General features: G+C 38.3%; 1 protein-coding gene across 1 annotated transcript in view; it reads left to right on the top strand.

Annotated features, from left to right (window-relative positions):
- Positions 1-19,707, top strand: part of TJP1 (tight junction protein 1) — a 520,689-nt gene that overhangs the window by 482,424 nt on the left and 18,558 nt on the right. The window contains exons 11-23 of the mRNA XM_042783575.1: positions 78-183; positions 2,867-3,017; positions 6,976-7,084; positions 8,350-8,569; positions 8,826-9,010; positions 9,135-9,230; positions 12,050-12,132; positions 12,875-13,085; positions 13,391-13,491; positions 16,896-17,246; positions 17,580-17,819; positions 18,458-19,315; positions 19,468-19,565. Coding sequence (XP_042639509.1) covers positions 78-183; positions 2,867-3,017; positions 6,976-7,084; positions 8,350-8,569; positions 8,826-9,010; positions 9,135-9,230; positions 12,050-12,132; positions 12,875-13,085; positions 13,391-13,491; positions 16,896-17,246; positions 17,580-17,819; positions 18,458-19,315; positions 19,468-19,565 — 2,809 coding nt within the window. The remainder of the gene's footprint in view (positions 1-77; positions 184-2,866; positions 3,018-6,975; positions 7,085-8,349; positions 8,570-8,825; positions 9,011-9,134; positions 9,231-12,049; positions 12,133-12,874; positions 13,086-13,390; positions 13,492-16,895; positions 17,247-17,579; positions 17,820-18,457; positions 19,316-19,467; positions 19,566-19,707) is intronic.

Raw genomic sequence — 19,707 nt, 5'->3', positions numbered from 1 at the left:
TTGGTTGTTTCATTAGTTACATTATCATTTCATTTTTTGTAAAATGAGTCCTGTACAATGTAAATTTTCTTTCTTAGAACCAAAGCCTGTATATGCTCAAGTTGGACAACCAGATGTGGATTTACCTGTTAGCCCATCTGATGGTGTCCTGCCTAATTCAACTCATGAAGATGGGATTCTTCGGTAACAAAGTTTTAAGTTGTGTTTTGTCTCTGTCGGTTATTAAACATAATTTAGAGTGAGAATTGTAAACTATATTGAGTGTTCTTTTTATAGCATATACCACTTAATACCATGATTAAGTTATTTCTTCTTTTAATTTCACAATCTCTTACTTGCATGCTAGTGTCAGTTTGAGATGAGAGAAGAACAAACCTTTTGCACGTTTAGCTCCTTCTCACCACTTTATATCTGTCTCCTACCTAGTTTTTGCATAAAGAATTATAGAAATGAAGAGTTGGTTTTGTTTAGACCTCATAATTTGTACAAGTTCTCTAATGCCCTAGCATATTAAAAAAAATCTCTGTACAGAGTTCATGGTTTCTCAATCTCAGAACTGTTGACATGAGCCATATAATTTTGGGGGGACTGTCTTGTGCAAGTACGCCATGTTTAGTAGCATCCCTGGCATCTCCCCAATAAGTGCCAGTAACATTGTGAATTATGACAACAAAAGTTTTTCCAGACATTGCCAAATGGCCTACTGCTCTAAATTAGCACTCAGAAATAAGTTTTTGATATTCTGTACCTTTTACTACTTTATATGTTATATTTAAGGAGCTTTGGTGGCACAGTGCCTAAGGCATTTGACTGCCAACCAGAAGCTTGGTGGTTCAAAGCCACCAGCTGCTCTGTGGAAGGAAGATGGAGCAATCTATTTGCATAAAGGTTTCCCATCTTGGAAACCCAGCGGCAGTTGCTATGAGTCAGAATCAACTCAGTGACAGTGAGTTTGTTTTTTTGGGCAGTTATACTTGGTGTAATTGAGATACAAAGTTTGTAACCAGGGCCCAGAAGAATAAATACCAGAGATTTGAGGATGTGGGCAGGATTAGTAGCTCAGCCAGAAAGGTTTGGGTTCAAATGCAGTGAGTGGATTTGAAGCAAAAGTAGCGAGTCTACTTTTTGCTATTAGAAGTAGCTATGTAATACAGATAGGACAAAGTATAAAATGTCCTGTAGGACATTTGACACCTTAATGAGATTTGTCCTGAAATTGTCCTTTAACAATGATTTTTAAGTCACATTTTACTAAATGGTACAGACTACAGTAAACTATTTTCATTTTTTGAGGCACATCAGATTGGTCAGGGCTAGAAGAGAACTTCCCAGGATCTGGAGTCTAAAGGACTTTGAGGAAATGTTGCAAAGGGCTATCTGTACAGTCGGTTTAGGAGAAGGCTCTTGTCTCAGGCAGAAAAGTAGGATATTACCACAACCAGGGAACTTCACACCCTCCATGGTAAAGTTAGCAAATTGTTTTACGAAGGGGCCAGGGAAGCCACCACCTTTGACAGTGAGTGACTGGGTTATATGATTTGTGGGCTGTTACTTTTATGTCTAGCTAATGCTACCTCATATAAGTAAACAAGATCATGGGTTAATACCTTATAATTTTTAAAAGCTAAGACAGTTTTGGTTAGTTTTAAAAGAATGGAAGTCTGTGTTCCCCCAATTCATTTATTCTTTTATTTTATTTGTGTTTTTTAGTTATTTTCTATTAGAGTAATGGGCCCGACTGGTCTAAGAAAATTTTACTTCATGGTTGTTGTTGTTGTTGTTGTTATGTGCCATTGAGTCAGACCCGACCCCTAGCGACCCCTCCTGGGGTTTCTGAGGCAGTATCACCATGGAAGTATATTGCCCCATCTTCCTTCTGAGGAGTGGCTGGTGGGTTTGAACCGCCAGCCTTCTGGTTAGCAGTCAGTTGCCTCAGGCACTATGCTGACTTCATTGGTTGTTGTTGTTGTTGTTTGCCATCGAGTCGGCCCCGACTCATAGCGACCCCTCCTTGGGTTTCCGAGGCAGTATCACTACAGAAGTAGGATTGCCCAACCTTCCTTCCGAGGAGTGGCTGGTGGGTTTGAACCGCCAGCCTTCTGGTGAGCAGTCAAGTGCCTTAGGCACTATGCTACCAGAGCTCCCGACTTCATTGGTAGGAGTATGGAATTGGCTACCGATGTTGAAAGGGTCTCAGCAACTAATTTAAAATGCATATTTAACAAAAAAAATTTGTTAAGATTTTTGTTGTTTACCCAGATAAAAGTATTACAGGATTTTTGTCTTACAGTTCAAAGGAGTACCAGAGTAAGTGATCTGTATGAACTACTGAAAGAACTCACCAAATGCCTAGTTTAAAAAACCACTGTCTGTTGGTAGTGGTTGCAATGCTTGGAGTCTGGGTTTGACTCTTTTGTGTTAGTAATATTAATAAATCTATCCCTCAATATCTTCATTTGTAAAATGGGACTTCTCAGTTATCTACAGAGGTGATAATGGTTTAAATGAGAGTGGAAAAAGTGAAAGATTTTTTGGTAGCCATTGGTAATCCACTATAAATATCCAAGACTCTTTAAAAGCTGGGAAAACTGTTATAAAATAATTTTACAAATTAGTTATGTAAAGCAATACTTTCAAATATCTCTTTCACTTGGGTATTCCAAAGCTTAATTTAGTCATGAGAAAATAAAGTACAATTTTGAATTCTAACACTTAAGTTTCATTGCATAAATTAGTGGTAAATGCATGCAAAATTTTAGAGATGAAGGTCTTTTATTTCATTCTGAATATGGTTTTCATTTTAGAAGGTGCCTATACATTTTTGAACTTTCATTAACTGTTTCAAATGAAATATCTATATTAACAGGCCCAGCATGAAATTAGTAAAATTCAAAAAAGGAGACAGTGTGGGTTTGCGCCTAGCTGGTGGAAATGATGTTGGAATATTTGTAGCTGGTGTTCTAGAAGATAGCCCTGCAGCCAAGGAAGGCTTAGAAGAAGGTGATCAAATTCTCCGGGTATGTCAGCACATTAACTCATATACATTTGAAAGTATTTGGATCTCTATGAAAAGGCATCAATCACACAAAATTGCTTATTAGAGAGACAGTTTCTTGAGCCACCTAATCATTCATATTAAAGATCCAGCAATTCTTGTTTGTTTTGGGCTTGTTAGGTTCCATTCCTGCATTTGCTCTTGTGTTATTTTGTCATGTGTTACTACCACAGTGTGATGCTTTGGTTTTATTTTAGTTGCTGGCATTACAGTCCTTGTAATAGCCACCCTCAAACCAAACTCATGCCATCGAGTCAGGTCCGACTCATAGCAACACCTCCTTGGGTTTCTGAGGTGGTACCACTATGGAAGTAGATTGCCCAACCTTCCTTCTGAGGAGTGGCTGGTGGGTTTGAGCCACCAGACTTCTGGTTAGCAGTCAAATGCCTTAGGCACTACACCACCAGAGTTCCCATAATAGCCACCAGGTGGTCTTTTTTAGTTCAATTAAACATTCAGACTGGCAGAACTCTGCCATGGGTCAGAAAGTGTCAGCCGGACAACAGCAGGTGTTCCTCTTCCATGAGTTTAGTCTTTGTAGCAGTACACACAGCCCTCTTGTACCTTCTCTACCCCAGATGATAGTTCAGGAGCAAGAAGATGAGATTTGCATAGGGTGAATATGTAAGCTGCCCTTACTTTTTCAGGGTTCATATCCCACAAGAGACAGAGCCAGTTACAAGAGTCACTGCACTCAGAAAAGTTTGGTTCAGATGCAGTCTGCCATTGTGACCTTTTTTTGTCCGTAAACAATATTGCCTAGTAACATCTTTACCTGTCTCTTATTTCTCTTTTAAAAATATCCTGACCTTTATGTCATTTCTGGCAGATAACTGTCCTATTTTAATCACAAGATTAAATTTATCAGGTATGAATTCCTACATTTGCTCTACTTCTCCACCTCAGAGTGTCTTTGCCACCTCTACTCTGGTTCCTTTATGCATTCAACCAACCTCCTGTCCATGTTATAAATTCAGTGTCTTATCTGCTCTAGAATCTTGCTATATTTCCCGTCTTTCTCTTTTTCCCTTTCTCTATCTCTTCATCTATTTTGCACTCTTATATATCTCCATTTGCTGTTAAACTTGTTGAAAGTATGGTTAAGTTTCTTCTCTACTTTCATCATTGTTGTTGAGTATTACAGTCTGGCCTCCACCTTTATTTCTACTGAACCTGAGTTTTCATTGTAGTTGATGTACTGCCAGCCTCAGCCATCATTTTACTTGATTTCTCAGCAGTATTTTTTGACCCTCTTAAATAATCTTTCTTGAAGTACTTTCCTCCTTGACTTTTCTAACACTGCCTGCAAAAACGCCAAGGAGGCCACATGTTCTGACCTCCTCTAACCCTACAAGGGGAAGGCAGGATTACCAGCAGTAATCCGAGGCCTATTACTGCAAGGCCAGACATGCTGCCTCCCTCCAGCCCTTTCACCAACCGTTCCTCCCAAAGCACCCACCACCTCTCTCCTGGGTTCAATAATTCGCTGCAGTGGCCACACAGAGCTCACAGATTGTGAGGTTTATTAGGGAAGCACCAGGCTACAACTCAAGTTCAGGAAGAACGCTCAGTCTCTCTCCCAGCCCACCGTCCCTCAGCCAACAGTCTCTCACAGTCTCTTTCCCAGCAGTGCTGGTCCCTCGGTGTCTCACTCAGCGATGCGTGTCTCTTGCATCTCTTTCCCAACAGCACGTGTCTCCTTCAGGAACGCGTGTCTCTTTTGGCAGCACGTCTTCCTCCACCAGCAGTCAGAGAGAGTTCTGTCTCCAGGAGGTCTCCTTTAGAGCCTGCAGGGTGGTCAAACTAGCCAATTATAGCATCAGAACTCTAAGCACCTGAGAGAGAGTGGGCACCTCCCAGAACATTGTTTTGTGCCACTCCCAACAGAAATACTCCAGGTGGACACCTTCAGCAATCAGGAGCTCCTCAGTTGCTCATAGCAAATTCCACCTTGGAGTTTACAAAGACTTATGGGTAGAAAAGCCACACAAAGTAATTTAGTACACTGAACTGCCATACTTCTTTGATATTTTTCAGTCATCTTCTGCTTTCTTTACTAATTTTTCTAAAACTTGGGAAGTTTCAGTACCTCCCTGTTTATCTTCCTACAGTCTGTATGCCAAACATGGTTACACAGTGAGCAGCTCTCAGTCAGAACCTTTTCAGTCTGAACTCTTTCCTGAGCACCAACAGACTATGCCAGCCCCCGTAGCCATTTTCATTGGTCATCTTCCTTTTTCTTCAAACTTAGAATGTTGAAAAGTCAAGACATCATTTCTAACTTACTGGTTTCCATCTGACATTTGGGATTTTTCTGAAGATACTTAGGTTTTTCTCATTCTCCCTGTGTCAAAAACATTTAAATACTAGCATGTATGATAATGTTCACCATATCAAAGAAATTAAACAGACTTGTCCTCTTACTGGAGAGCTCTGGTGGCATAGTGCCCAAAGCACTTGACTGCTAACAGAAGGCTGGTAGTTCAAACCCACCAGCTACTCCTCGGAAGGAAGAGTAGGCAATCTACTTCCGTAGGGATACCACCTTGGAAACCCAAGGAGGAGTCACTATGAGTCGGGTCCGACTCGATGGCAGTGTTTGGTTTTTGGTCCTCTTACTTAGGAGCTCTGATGGTGTAGTGGTTAAGGCAATTGGCTATGTTGGCAATTCAGACCCACCGGCTTCTCCACAGAAGAAAGATGATGCAGTTTGTTTCCATAAAGATTTATAGCCTTTGAAATCCAAAGGGGGTTGCTATGAGTCGGAATTGACTCAGTGACAGTGAGTTTGGTTTTTGGTTTGGTTCTGTTACTAGTCCCTGGATGGTGCAAACAGTTCACGTGGTTAGCTTCTACTGAACTGAAAGGTTGGATATTCAAGTGCACCCAGAGATGCCTCTGAAGAAAGGCATAGCAGTCAATCTACTGAAAAATTAGCCATTGAAAACCCTGTGGAACACAGTCTTACTCTGACACACATGGGATTGGCATGAGTCTGAGTCAACTCAACGGCAACTGATTATTTTCTTACTAATTCGGGCATATGTTATTTTAAAACAATGTTTCCTAATACTTTAGTTTTATTTCATAGTATAAAATACTGCCTGTTGATTATTATTTTTAATGTGGAAAATTTCTGAAAGATGGAGAGAAGAAAATTCATCTATAATACTATACAGTCACTTGTGACATTTTGTTAAGTTTCCTTTAGGCACTTAAGAGTTTCTAATATAAGTGAATATTGACTTGGCAGACATCGAGCCTACATTATCCATGTTGTTACAGCAAAGCGTACCAATTCCTTTTCTTTTCTTTTTTTGAATATCATCTTCCTTTGATTTATTTTTTAGACTGGTGGAAGGTAGACTGATGAAAGCTCTAGGGGCTCTGTTGTACATTCTGTATGAGTTTAAAGTTTGAAAGCTAGAGACTTTGCAATAATAAAAATAAATGCTTGGAATTAGAAATTGTCTTTTCTGACCTCAGAATTATTGTACATACTGATTAAATGAACATATCTTCACTCACTTTGTTTAGTTTCTACTTAATTTAGAGTATATTTGTTCCTCCAAAGTAAAGTATATTGTTTTCCTTTTTAAATAATGATATTTTTAAATTAGGTAAACCACTTGCATAGAGTTGACTTTGACTCAGGGCAGCCCTGTAACTGTGTTATAATCCTATAACCCTAGAACTGTGTTCCATAGGTTTTTAGTGGCTGGTTTCCGGAAGTAGATCACCAGGCCTTTTTTTTTTTGAGTTCTTCTGGGTGTACTTGAACCACCATCTCTTTTTTTAAGCAGCAAGCATATTAACCATTTGCACCACCAGACCATGAGAATATTTGTTTCCTATGTATGTTAATAGTTATATAGGCCTAAAATACAACTGAGAGTAATTTAAGAAATCTATTTTAACAGGTAAACAATGTAGATTTCACAAATATCATAAGAGAAGAAGCTGTTCTTTTCCTGCTTGACCTCCCTAAAGGAGAAGAAGTCACTATATTGGCTCAGAAGAAGAAGGATGGTGAGATACCATCAGAAATGGAGAAAATGAACCTGTAGGAGTTTGAAGGCCTGCATAAGGATTTATTTCAGACTTTTCAGTAAATCACTCAGAGTTGAAATGAATGTTAATCTCAAGAGTTCATTTTATTATTATTTTTTTAGTATGTTAGGGGCACACAGTTTTACACTATTCATTAGCAGAACACATTAATATGACCAACCTTTATGGCATTCTAATTTAAGTAAAGGAGCTCTGGTGGCGCAGTGCCTAAGATATTTGTGACTATTAAATATAAAACTGGTGGTTCAAAATGTCTCATTCTTTACAAGTGATTAAAGAAAACCTATTTATTCATTAATTATCAGAACTATACAACACTATACGTGGGTAGCTTCCACATTTTGTGCTGTTGTTTTGTAAGGCATGCACACAAATATTTGTCAGCATTAATTCAAGAGAATGACTTGCTGTCTCCATGATAAAGCAGGTGTGCTGTTCATTCAGATCAGGGGTTCTCAACAGTGGCATGATTGACATTGTGGACCCAGTACATTGGCCTATCCTGTACATTGTAGGATGTTTAGCAGCATCCTGGCCTATACTCACTAGCCGCCAGTAACACAGTACCCTCCCCCCCCCCCCCACACACACACACACACACACAGAGTTGTGACAGCCAGATATGTTTCTAGGTATTGTTAAATGTCTGCTGAGGTGGGGCTGGGTAAAATCACCCCATTGGAGAACCCGATTTAGAAATGGAAATATCCATTCCATTTATAGCTAAATTAAACTGTTGTTGTTATGTGCAGTTGAGTCGGACCTGACTAATAGTGACCCCTCCTTGGGTTTCCGAGGCAGTATCACTATGGAAGTAGATTGCCCAACCTTCCTTCCGAGGAGTGGCTGGTGGGTTTGAACTGCCAGCCTTGTGGTTAGCAGTCAAGTAAGTGCCTTAGGCACTATGCTACCAGAGCTCCCACCTAAATTAAACTAGATGATTTAAATAGGAACCAAGTGTGTGGCTTTATTTATCTGTTTCTTGATTGATTTCCGTATTTGCAAAATGAAGGTGCTGAGAGTTCCCATTTTATGAGCTAATGGTGATCAGCAAATGAGATAAATTACTTAGTACAATACCTTACACAAAATAAGAATTCATCATTTGTCAGGTATTAGTGTTTTTGTTGTTGTTAATGTTAACAGCATTTCACATAATGTTTTCTCTTCAAATTGATTTCTTAACATACCAGCTATTGATAATCTGTTTTCCTTCCTTTTAGTTTACCGTCGCATTGTAGAATCAGATGTAGGAGATTCTTTCTATATTAGAACCCACTTTGAATATGAAAAGGAATCTCCCTATGGACTTAGTTTTAACAAAGGAGAGGTGTTCCGTGTTGTGGATACCTTATACAATGGAAAACTGGGCTCTTGGCTTGCTATTCGAATTGGCAAAAATCATAAGGAGGTAGAACGAGGCATCATCCCTAATAAGAACAGGTATGAATGCTTGAATACTTTTCATAATGAATTAAATAAACAATGAGAGACGATTTCGGTCCTACTGGGAAATTTGATTATAAAAATAATTATTTTCCATTCTATCTATAACTTACTTAATTGTACAAAGTTCTCTCTTTTAACCACTAAGCTTTAAACTGCATTTAATCTTACATTTTAGCAGTTTATTTCATTGAGTCTTTTCCATTTTGGTTTTTTGAAAACTCTCACTTGATTTGTATCTTTCCTTACATAGAGCTGAGCAGTTAGCCAGTGTACAGTATACACTTCCAAAAACAGCAGGAGGAGACCGTGCTGACTTCTGGAGATTCCGAGGTCTTCGCAGCTCCAAGAGAAATCTTCGAAAGAGCAGAGAGGATTTGTCTGCTCAGCCAGTTCAAACAAAGTTTCCAGCCTATGAAAGAGTAGTTCTTCGAGAAGGTAGTTTATTTTCTACAGACTAACCTGATAACTTTTATGTCAGTATGTTTTAAGGAGAAAAGAAGTATGAATTATGCTACTTTTCATTTGTATTCTCCACCCCTACCCCCACCCCCACCCCAAGCTGGATTCCTGAGACCTGTAACCATATTTGGACCAATTGCTGATGTTGCCAGAGAAAAACTGGCAAGAGAAGAACCAGATATTTATCAGATTGCAAGTAAGTAGACTCAAAATTGATTTAGGATGAAGTTAAAGGTGTTTTCTTTGTTGTTCAGTGCCACAAAGTCAGTTCCAGCTAAAAGCGACTCTGTTGTTTACAACATAATAAAACACTTCCTGGTCTTTAGCCATTATCATAATTGTTGCTATTTTTGAGTCCATTGTGTTTTATTACTCCTTTAAAGGATGGGTCTGATCCAGTCACTTAATTAAAATAAAACTTTTGGTAACTGAAAATTTGTAGTTTACTATGCATTTAATTTGGAGGGAAATTGGAGTGATCATGTTCTTGTCTACTGATCCCTTTAATAATAAGAAGCACCACCATTTATGAAGCTCTTGGCTTCATATAAAAACTGCTTAGCACCGTATGAGGTAAGTATTATGATGATAAGTATTACTTAGGTAAGTATTACGATGTCCACGTTAAAGTTGAGCAGACTGAACCTTAGGTTGGTGATGTTTGGAATCACCACCAGCTTCTTGAGTCTAAACTTTCTTTGATGACACCTAGCTAATGAATGGGGCGCTCTGGTAGCATAGTGGCTAAGGCACTTGACTGCTAACCAGATGGCTGGCGGTTCAAACCCCCCAGCCACTCCTCAGAAGGAAGATGGAGCAATCTACTTCCGTAGTGATACTGCCTCGGAAACCCAAGGAGGGGTTGCTATGAGTCAGGTCCGACTCGACAGCACATAACAACAGCAGCTAATGAATGATAAAAATAGGATTTGAACCCAACCTTTCTGGCTCTAATCCAGTGCTTTCAGTCATTAAACTAACAGTTGGAAATATTTAAATATGTGAAAAAAAGGAGGAGGCAATAAAAGCATTATTCATGCTACAGGTTATTACCATTGTAGACAAATGATAGTAAAATGTAAGTAAGTTGGAAAATGTTCGTTTTTCTGTTCAGTTTGTTCGGGTTTTTTGTTTTTTTTTTTTTTTTTTTTTTTTGAGAAAAGTCTTTTTTTTGGTCACTAATATTGTAGTGGGAGCTCTGGTGACATAGTGCATAAGGCATTTGACTGCTAACCAGAAGGCTGGCGGTTCAAACCCACAAGCCACTCCTTGAAGGAAGATTGGGCATTCTACTTCCATAGTGATACTGCCTCGGAAATTCAAGTGGGGGGCTGCTCTGAGTTGGATCCGACTTGACAGCAGTGAGTTGTTATTTATTTATTTATTTTCAGTATTGTGGATAACCTGAAGAAGTTGGTAATGATTCCACCTATAACCAAACTTAAAGTTTTAACATTTAGGAAAAACTAATGTGAATATTTACACAGCTCTTCTTAAAAGTTAGTAAGTATATCTGATCAGATTTACTCTTGTGTCAGGCTGTTATCAAAGGGATTCAGATAGCTTAGTTACACATCCTTTCTGAGTCTATTGGGAGGCTTTTAAGTTAGGAATTGGTACCATTTCCTCCAACTGAAACTCCCAATTGATCTTTCTTTAGCTCTTCTGTATCCACAAAATGTGAAACTGTGCCCTCATTGCCTTGGCTGTTTGTTTTAGGATAGTCTCATTCTCTGAAATCATTCTCCTGGTCCCTCAGTGTGACTTTTTTCCTGCCTTTGTCCAATCTGAAACACCAGAGCTTATCTAAGAATTACAAACATTGCTGTGCTTTTTCAGTGAAGAACTTCATGTAAAATAGACCCCTGAGATTCGTGGCTGAAAATCAGCCACATGCTGCAGTTGACATATTACACAACCATGGGGAGGGAATGAGTACCAGACCAGACAGAGGCTGTCTTACAATTACAAATCAACAGCATTTCTTGATGTTCCCCTTTACTGCTGTAGATAATATATTTAACTCCTCAGCCTATCTGTTGCAGCATTGCTCCTCCTTGGTTATGAGGGTGCCCAAGTATTGATCTCCTTGGCCCTCATTGGCTGGATGGACCTCTGGCTAGAAGCAGGCATGGCAAATGACAAATACATTTCCTCTGTATATCATAGTGTGAAAAAGGTTGGGAAGTAGTGCCATGGCAAGCCTTATTGGAGCCTCAGGCAAAAGAGAAAACAGGCATCCATGTATACATGTTTTGAATGTATTTTTAATGGTGATATAGTTTGTTGTTTTTCCGGAGCATTAAAGTAGTTTGGAATAGTGAAAAATAGGTGTGTTAAAACATATTTTAAGTTTAAATATTTAATTTATTCCAAACACATAATTTGTTATAAATCTACTTTCCAAACTTTAATGGAATCAAACTCATCAATATTTTCAAAATCTACTTCTCTATTTGTTTTTAATTGAGAGAATTGGTAATATTTAACATTTTCTCTTGACCATATGATAGTCTTAAATAATCGTTAATCAAGTTTCACTTACTAAATTTGTTCCAATTTAAAATTTTACTATGTTTTCCTCATGTATTTTTTTGCATTAATGTTAATTTTTTGGAAAAGAATATTGCATCAAAATATTGTGTATCTTGATTACTGAAGGTTTTTCTTGGCATTCCCCCCTTAAATTTTACAGCTGAGCCAGATTCCTTACTTGCCATCTTCTAATCCCAGCCCATATCCATTGGTTAGTCAGTCTAACCCAGTGTTCTCAACCAGAGTAATCAGCTCCCCCACTGCCAGGGGACATATAGCCACATCTGGAGACATTTTTGATTGTCAGAAATGGGGAAGTAATGGGGAGAAAGGTACTCCTGACAATTACTGGCTAGAAGCCAGGGATGCTGTCAATATCCTTGGATGCACAGGACAGCAGCTCCCCCACAACAAAGGATTATATAGTGTTGAGATACCTTGAAATTTGACCTTTGGTTTTTGTCTTGATTTCATACATAGAAAGTGAACCACGAGATGCTGGAACTGACCAACGTAGCTCAGGCATTATTCGCCTTCATACAATAAAGCAAATAATTGATCAAGTAAGTTATTAACAATTAACCTCTCATTATAAACTGTGAATGTTGTGTTTTTTAGTGTGTTAGAATTTGTTTAATTCGAAAGTAGGAAGGTAGTGTTCCTAGTATTATTACCAGTATACTACAAAAAAATTGAGCCCTTAATAAAAAAGGCATTATTATCATCACTTTCAAGGGATAGTTATTACATGCATCAAAAGATGATCTTTCATTACCACAAAAAATTACAGTGTTGAAATGCAGCTAAATGACTGTGTTTACGTTACATCAGTACAATTCGGGTTGCACTTTGATGTTTATATGCAGAGGGAATATGCTGTTACTCTACGGGATTATGTCAGGAAATTAAATTGATACTTAATTTTACTCTAACTGAACACAGGTAATACTATTAGCTTTCAACTATTGAGTCTAAATCTGAAAAGTGAGCTGGTTAAATATATATATTTAATTGGGAGCTCTGGTAGCATAGTGCCTAAGGCATTTGACTGCTAACCAGAAGGCTGGTAGTTCAAATCACCAGCTACTCCTCAGAAGGAAGATTGGGCACTCTATTTCTGTAGTGACATTGAATTAACTTCCTATTACATATTTTTCTAAACTGTATTCTTGAGATACCAGGAACATGTTAAAAGTTCATTTACCAGTTGAATGTAGTCTTTGAGTTCTTTTTTGCAAGTGATAATTCTTAAAGAATAAACTCTTTCATATCCTTATATATTGATGTTTTTCTTTCTCTTTCCAGGACAAACATGCTTTATTAGATGTAACACCAAATGCAGTTGATCGTTTGAATTATGCCCAGTGGTATCCAATTGTAGTATTCCTTAACCCTGATTCTAAGCAAGGTGTAAAAACAATGAGAATGAGATTATGTCCAGAATCTCGGAAGAGTGCCAGGAAATTATATGAGCGGTCTCATAAACTTCGTAAAAATAATCACCATCTTTTTACAAGTGAGTATATTAAAGATCTCTCGCTTTTAAATGTCTAGTCAACAAGATGTAGGGAAAATACTGTATTGCCAAATTCTAAAACTCTCATGACTTCTGCCTGGAAAGCTTCTTGTTTATCAGTAGCTATTGTTTGGTTGAAAGAAAATAAAAAGGGCCAATATAGAAATTTTAAAATTTTGTGTTCGCAAACAAAAACCTTTCAAATAGTTTGAGTAATGATGTAAGCTGTAAGCAGGATTGAATGAATTTTACTGCATTTGGATGGTGTTCTAACCATAAAACTATATTGTTTATTTTATTTTTAGCTACAATTAATTTAAATTCAATGAATGATGGTTGGTATGGTGCTCTAAAAGAAGCAATTCAGCAACAGCAGAACCAGCTGGTATGGGTTTCTGAGGGAAAGGTAAGAAATTTTCTGTTACCTTTTGACTTCTTCCATAAATTATATAACTAATCAGAGATGCCTTTGAATTACCATTGTTTTCTAATTGGATTTTACCATATTAGAATAATTTTGGGAATGTTAACGTTTAGGTTTTACAATTTTTGTATAGCAATTGTGAAAATTGTTTTTGATACTAAGAGATTCTTAAATTTCCTCATCTGTTGAATACTTCTCAGTAGAATACTCTCTGAGTTCAAACTCTGCCTCCTTCTGACTGAGGAATGACCTTGAACCTGGCAGGTTTCAGTTCCTCCTTCAGTTTCATGAAAATGAGGGGCATTGGTTGGACTACCTGAGTGTTTCCTTAGTGCTGTCCTTAGCACAGTAGATTATAGACTTTGAGGAAAAAAAAGGCACTTTGAAGGCAAGTACTTATTGAAACTACTACAAACTATAGCCCCCTGAGGATGTCCCAGTGTCCACTAGCATATGAAAGGCTCTGGGAAATCTTACAGATATAAAAAAAAAAAAAAAAACCATTTAGTTTAACCCAACATTTCCCCAAATTCTTAACTAGACATTTCTTTCTTTCACTTGGCACCTGCTACGATTCCGCAACGCTGGGAAATGTGGGACAAAATGATAGATCCTTTCTGACTTTGAATTTTGAATTTATGTTTGTCCAAATGACCAGTCTTGAATTGATAACTACTTTTCTATTGTCGATTTTTCTAGTTTTATAACAATTTTTGATGAGAGAGGTCTGTTGTTTCAAGAGCTAATACTTTTCTCAAAAGTATACAGCTGAAAGAACCTTTTGTTTTTATGTTTTTTACCTTTTTCAGATCAAAGCAGAATTAATGAGTTTGTATTGTTAGGGAAGATTGACACTGCTACTTATTTTTTTTATTTCCTTGTTGGTTTTTTTTTTTGTGGTTGTGTTTTGCCCCTGCATGGTCCCTATTTCCCTCTGCCTGGCTATGGCTACAGATGCTCTGGCCGTGCATGTTGCATGCTTAGGACTCCTGTGCCCATTGCCCAGAAAACATACTTTTGCAAGATGAGGTGTTAGAATGTTTACATCTATGGGTAGTATCTCCTTTTCTCACTTATATCAATGTGTCACAACTGTTTTTCTCATCAGTACCAGTCTGAGGGATGCATCATCCAATGAGATTATAAGACCACTTTGAATAATTGACATGTTAGCTGGGACAAGTGATAGAGTTAATGATGGTGGGGAAAAAAAAAACTACACCATTTTACAGCAACACATTAACTATTAATTTTTACTGTTGCAGCATTTGATAAAAAGGATTACAATCTTCTACTTACTATTTTGTCATACTAATCTTCTGTGACAACACAATTCTGTTAGTATCCATTATCAAGTAGAATGCTAATAGTTTGCACTGGTGAAATTAGTCTATAAAGTGTTTTCCCAAAATGCACAAAATATACATGTCTGCATATCCAAGTTGTCTTTACGTCCACATATCTTAATTTTCTATAATTCTTCTTCATGGTATTATTGTGTGCTTCCTTTCCTTGCTTGGATTTTTAAATAAAAGTCAACTTCCCTGGCTTTTCCTGTTAGGAAAATTGGTTGTTTATTACATATAGATAGATAGATGCCACTCCTCGGAAGGAAGGTTGGGCAATCTACTTCCATAGTGATACTGCCTCGGAAACCCAAGGAGGGGTCGCTGTGAGTTGGGTCCGACTTGATGGCACATAACAACAATAACAGATGCATTTTATAAATTAGAAAGTTTACTATAATTAAGCTTGCTATCTCCTCCCACTCCCATTCAGTGATATTTTATCAGAATACTTAAACCATTTCATTTCACATTGACTTTTCCTGACCTGACTACTCTGACCTTACTACTTACTAGAAAGAGTTCATTTTTGCAAGATTTGATACTGTCTTCTGTGTTCCCTACTAAGCCAAGAAAAGTCATCTTAAGACTCTCTTAGCATGTATACATGTCATTTCCTGATTCAAAGCAACACATGGTTCTTGCTCACTTCTGCATTTCATACCAGCTGCAAAAGCTAGGAGAATTAGGTCAAATGTATTCTTCCCCAAAGCCTTAAATTTGTCCTTGTTCTAGTCTTTCAGACCCAGGCAAGTTTTTAAAATTAGTATAGATAGCCAGAAGACTTCCCTTCTGTAGCAGCCATAACAGTTTAGAAGCCATTGAAATTTCAGTGTGAGAATATCTGATCTAACATAGGGCAAAACGTTGGGATTCTCACTCTCCTGGCCCAGCAGGTGCTCCTTTGAAAATCAGAGCCACAAGGAGGCCTGACACAGCCTATTCTTTTGAATCAGGACAGCAGTGTTCAGAGTCAGGTGCTTACAGAGCCAGGCTGGGGACTGCTTGGAAAGCTCAATTCAGGTGACTCATCTCCTAAGAACTATGTTCCTGGCACAGCAGGCCTGCAGAGCCACGACAAGCCTGCTACTGAATAGCAGTGCATCTTCCTGGAGAACAAGAGCCTGATGTTTGTCCTTTAGCCCATGCTGAATGGAAGAGGTATTTTCTGAACACTGGATTCTAGAACCTTCCACTGTCAGGCCAAACTGGGCACAGTGTCCAGGCAAGATCTTCAGGAAACTGTTCTGTGTAATCCAGGCACTAATTTCAAATTAATAACCAGCGACAACCTGTTGATTGCAACTTTATTTTTCCCTCAAATACTTCTTTTCTTTCTGGTCTACTCTGAAGAGGGTCACCATAGACTATTAGAAAGTAACTCAGCTCTTGATTACTTATAAAAGAGAAGCATCATTGCATTTTCCTCTCTCCATCCTTTGGATACTATTCTGAAAAATCAAAAAAGAAAATTCTTCGTAATTTAATGGGGCAACCACTACTTAGGTGATGCTTTCCCATTGTGTTTTATAAAAGCTAATAGGGCCAGATGCCAACTTTATAAAAGTTGTTTTCTAAATATATATCATTAGGTCTTATTCAAGTTGAACTGTGGCCTTTTTTGCATAGTTATTCTCACATGCGCTGTTCTGTCAGTGTGTCTTTGTTTCTGTGAACTTGATTTGGTAACATTTTCCCTCTTATCCTAGCTTTGGGCTGAGAGGCTTGTGGCTAGGTTTTATAAACTTGAACGGTGCTAGTTTTCTTCATTATCTTCTGGGGCTGGGCCCCAGAATCCAGCTTTGTTCTGGCCAGCCAGCCAACATCTCATTCATCCAAGCCCTTCAGATCTCAAGGGATGCTTTGTGTGTCTGCATGTGTGCCTGTACAATCTTCTTGACCATTCCTTGCCGTAAATTTGAAGCAAATAGATGTGATTTCTCCCAAGAAAAATATTCTTTTCAACCTGCCTTATAAAATAAAGGCCATCTCTTAAAGAACTACTGAATAAAATTTTTAATTTACTTTTATTTGACCCAGGCGGATGGTGCTACAAGTGATGACCTTGATTTGCATGATGATCGTCTGTCCTACCTGTCAGCCCCAGGTAGTGAATACTCAATGTATAGCACGGACAGTAGACACACTTCTGACTATGAAGACACAGATACAGAAGGCGGGGCCTACACTGATCAAGAACTAGATGAAACTCTTAATGATGAGGTTGGGACTCCACCGGAGTCTGCCATTACACGGTCCTCTGAGCCTGTAAGAGAGGACTCCTCTGGAATGCATCATGAAAACCAAACATATCCTCCTTATTCACCACAAGCGCAGCCACAACCAATTCATAGAATAGACTCCCCTGGATTTAATACAGCCTCTCAACAGGTAAGCAGCAAGCATTCAACGTTTTGTAGTTAGAGGTGCGTTATTAAATTTCAGAATGTGCTGATTTGAGTTAAAGAATATATTTTGTCCTTTCTTCATATTAAGAATTAACCCTGAATTTCAATTTGAGAATACCAAGGACTTAATTCTGAATTTCGTGTGTTCGTATTACACAGCAATATATACTGGATTTTTTTAAAAAATTAGGACATGAAGACATAGTCTTATTATTCAGCACACTTAAAATGTATGCCTACCAACCACCATGAGTTGAAGTGGGAAGTTAGTAATAAGCAGAAACACTATGTTTAAAATATTTTAAACACTTCACAGAAAGCAGAAGCCTCATCTCCAGCCCCTTACCTTTCGCCTGAAACAAACCCAGCATCATCAACCTCTGCTGTTAATCATAATGTAAATTTAACTCATGTCCAACTGGAGGAGCCCACCCCAGCTCCTTCCACCTCTTACTCACCACAAGCTGATTCTTTAAGAACACCAAGTACTGAGGCAGCTCACATAATGCTCAGGGATCAAGAACCATCATTGTCGTCGCATGTAGATCCAACAAAGGTACCTGTGCTGTAGTGTTGCACTGATTTGTTGCTCTCCATCTGTCTAGCACATGATCATTTTTGCTTTGCCCTTTAAGTGTTCCTTTTGCTTTTTTATTGTGGCCTTACACATTATAATGCTTTTAAATCAATACAAATCATTTCAGTTTTGTAGTTTGCATGGCTTCCAGTGGTATACTGATTATTTGAGAAGAGGCCTTTTAATTGGGATTTATGCTTAATATTTTTGTTTCATAACTGCTTTTTATTTTTTATTTTCTGTATTTTAATATGTAATTGAGACACATCATAAATATTACTCCTATAAATTATGGTGTCCATAAATTTTCTTTGTGATTTTTATTTTCAGTGTCAAAATCAAGTGAAATCAATAGCTCAGTGCATTAATTTTCTAAGTTTAGTAATTAATTATCTTTAACTCACTTTTCATTTAGTATATGCTAAAACATAAAGCACCTACCTGCATTATAAACTTTGAGCTTTCACCTAAACTAGCTTTCTTTCACTAATCTGGTCTCTTCTGTTGATAAATGGTACAATATACCTTTTTCACATATTGAATCATAAACTTATCTAATAACATAGATAGAGTTTAAAAATAAGCATTTGTACTCAAACATGAATTTTTTTATACAGTTGTTTAGGAAGGATCCATATCCTGAGGAAATAATGAGACAGAATCATGTTTTGAAGCAGCCAGCTGTTGGTCATCCAGGAACAAGACCAGACAAAGAACCTAATCTGAGCTATGAGCCTCAACTCCCATATGTAGAGAAACAAGCCAGCAGAGACCTTGAGCAGCCCCCATACAGATACGACACCACGAGCTACACAGACCAATTTTCTCGTAACTATGACCATCGTCTGCGGTATGAAGATCAAATCCCTACATATGAAGAACAGTGGCCATATTATGATAACAAACAGCCTTATCAACCTCGGCCGCCTTTTGAAGACCTTGACTCCAGACAGCATCCTGAAGAGTCCTCAGCACGAGGGTATTTCCCACGTTTTGAAGAGCCAGCTCCTCTATCTTACGACAGTAGACAACGCTATGAACAGCCACCTAGAACCTCTACCCTCCGACATGAAGAGCAGCCAACTCCTGGGTATGATGTGCATAGCAGATACAGACCAGAAGCACAGCCCTATCCATCAGCAAGTCCTAAGTCTTCTGAGCCCAAGCAGTATTTTGACCAGTACCCACGAAGTTATGAGCAAGTACCATCACAAGGATTTACCTCCAAAGCAGGCCATTATGAGCCTCTCCATGGTGCTGCAGTTGTCCCTCCTCTAATACCTTCTTCCCAACATAAGCCAGAAGTTCTGCCTTCAAATTCCAAACCACTGCCTCCACCCCCAGTTCTGGCTGAAGAAGAAGAAGATCCAGCAATGAAACCACAGTCTGTACTTACTAGAGTTAAAATGTTTGAAAACAAAAGGTCCACATCATTAGAGAGCAAGAAGGATATAAACGACACAGCCAGTTTTAAGGTAAATATGTCATCACTTTTGGATGCAGAAGCACCACTAAGTAAAGAGTAGTAGTTCAAAATGCTTCTTAGCTTGCTCTGTCCTGCCCCCCTAAATGTAACCTAGAGTGTAATTATTTTCTTCTGAGGCACGTTTGTTTTGTTTTTCTGCAGCCTCCAGAAGTAGCATCTAAACCTCCAGGTGCTCCCATCATTGGTCCTAAGTCCACTTCTCAGAATCAATTCAGCGAACATGACAAAACACTCTACAGGTAAGTGAGCTTGACAGTGCTTTAAGAGGAGTTTGGTGCTATGCAGCAGACTAGGAATATGGCCCAATTAGTAAGAAAGCCTTTCATTCTGTTAATCAGGGAGAGGTATAAAAAGGGAGAGAATTGTTTGCCCACTGTCCTA

This window comes from Orycteropus afer, unplaced genomic scaffold (assembly GCF_000298275.1).
Source record: "Orycteropus afer afer isolate SDZICR_OR568_19922 unplaced genomic scaffold, OryAfe1.0 scaffold00019, whole genome shotgun sequence".
Taxonomy (NCBI): domain Eukaryota; kingdom Metazoa; phylum Chordata; class Mammalia; order Tubulidentata; family Orycteropodidae; genus Orycteropus; species Orycteropus afer.
This window is presented reverse-complemented; position numbering and strand designations above follow the sequence as displayed.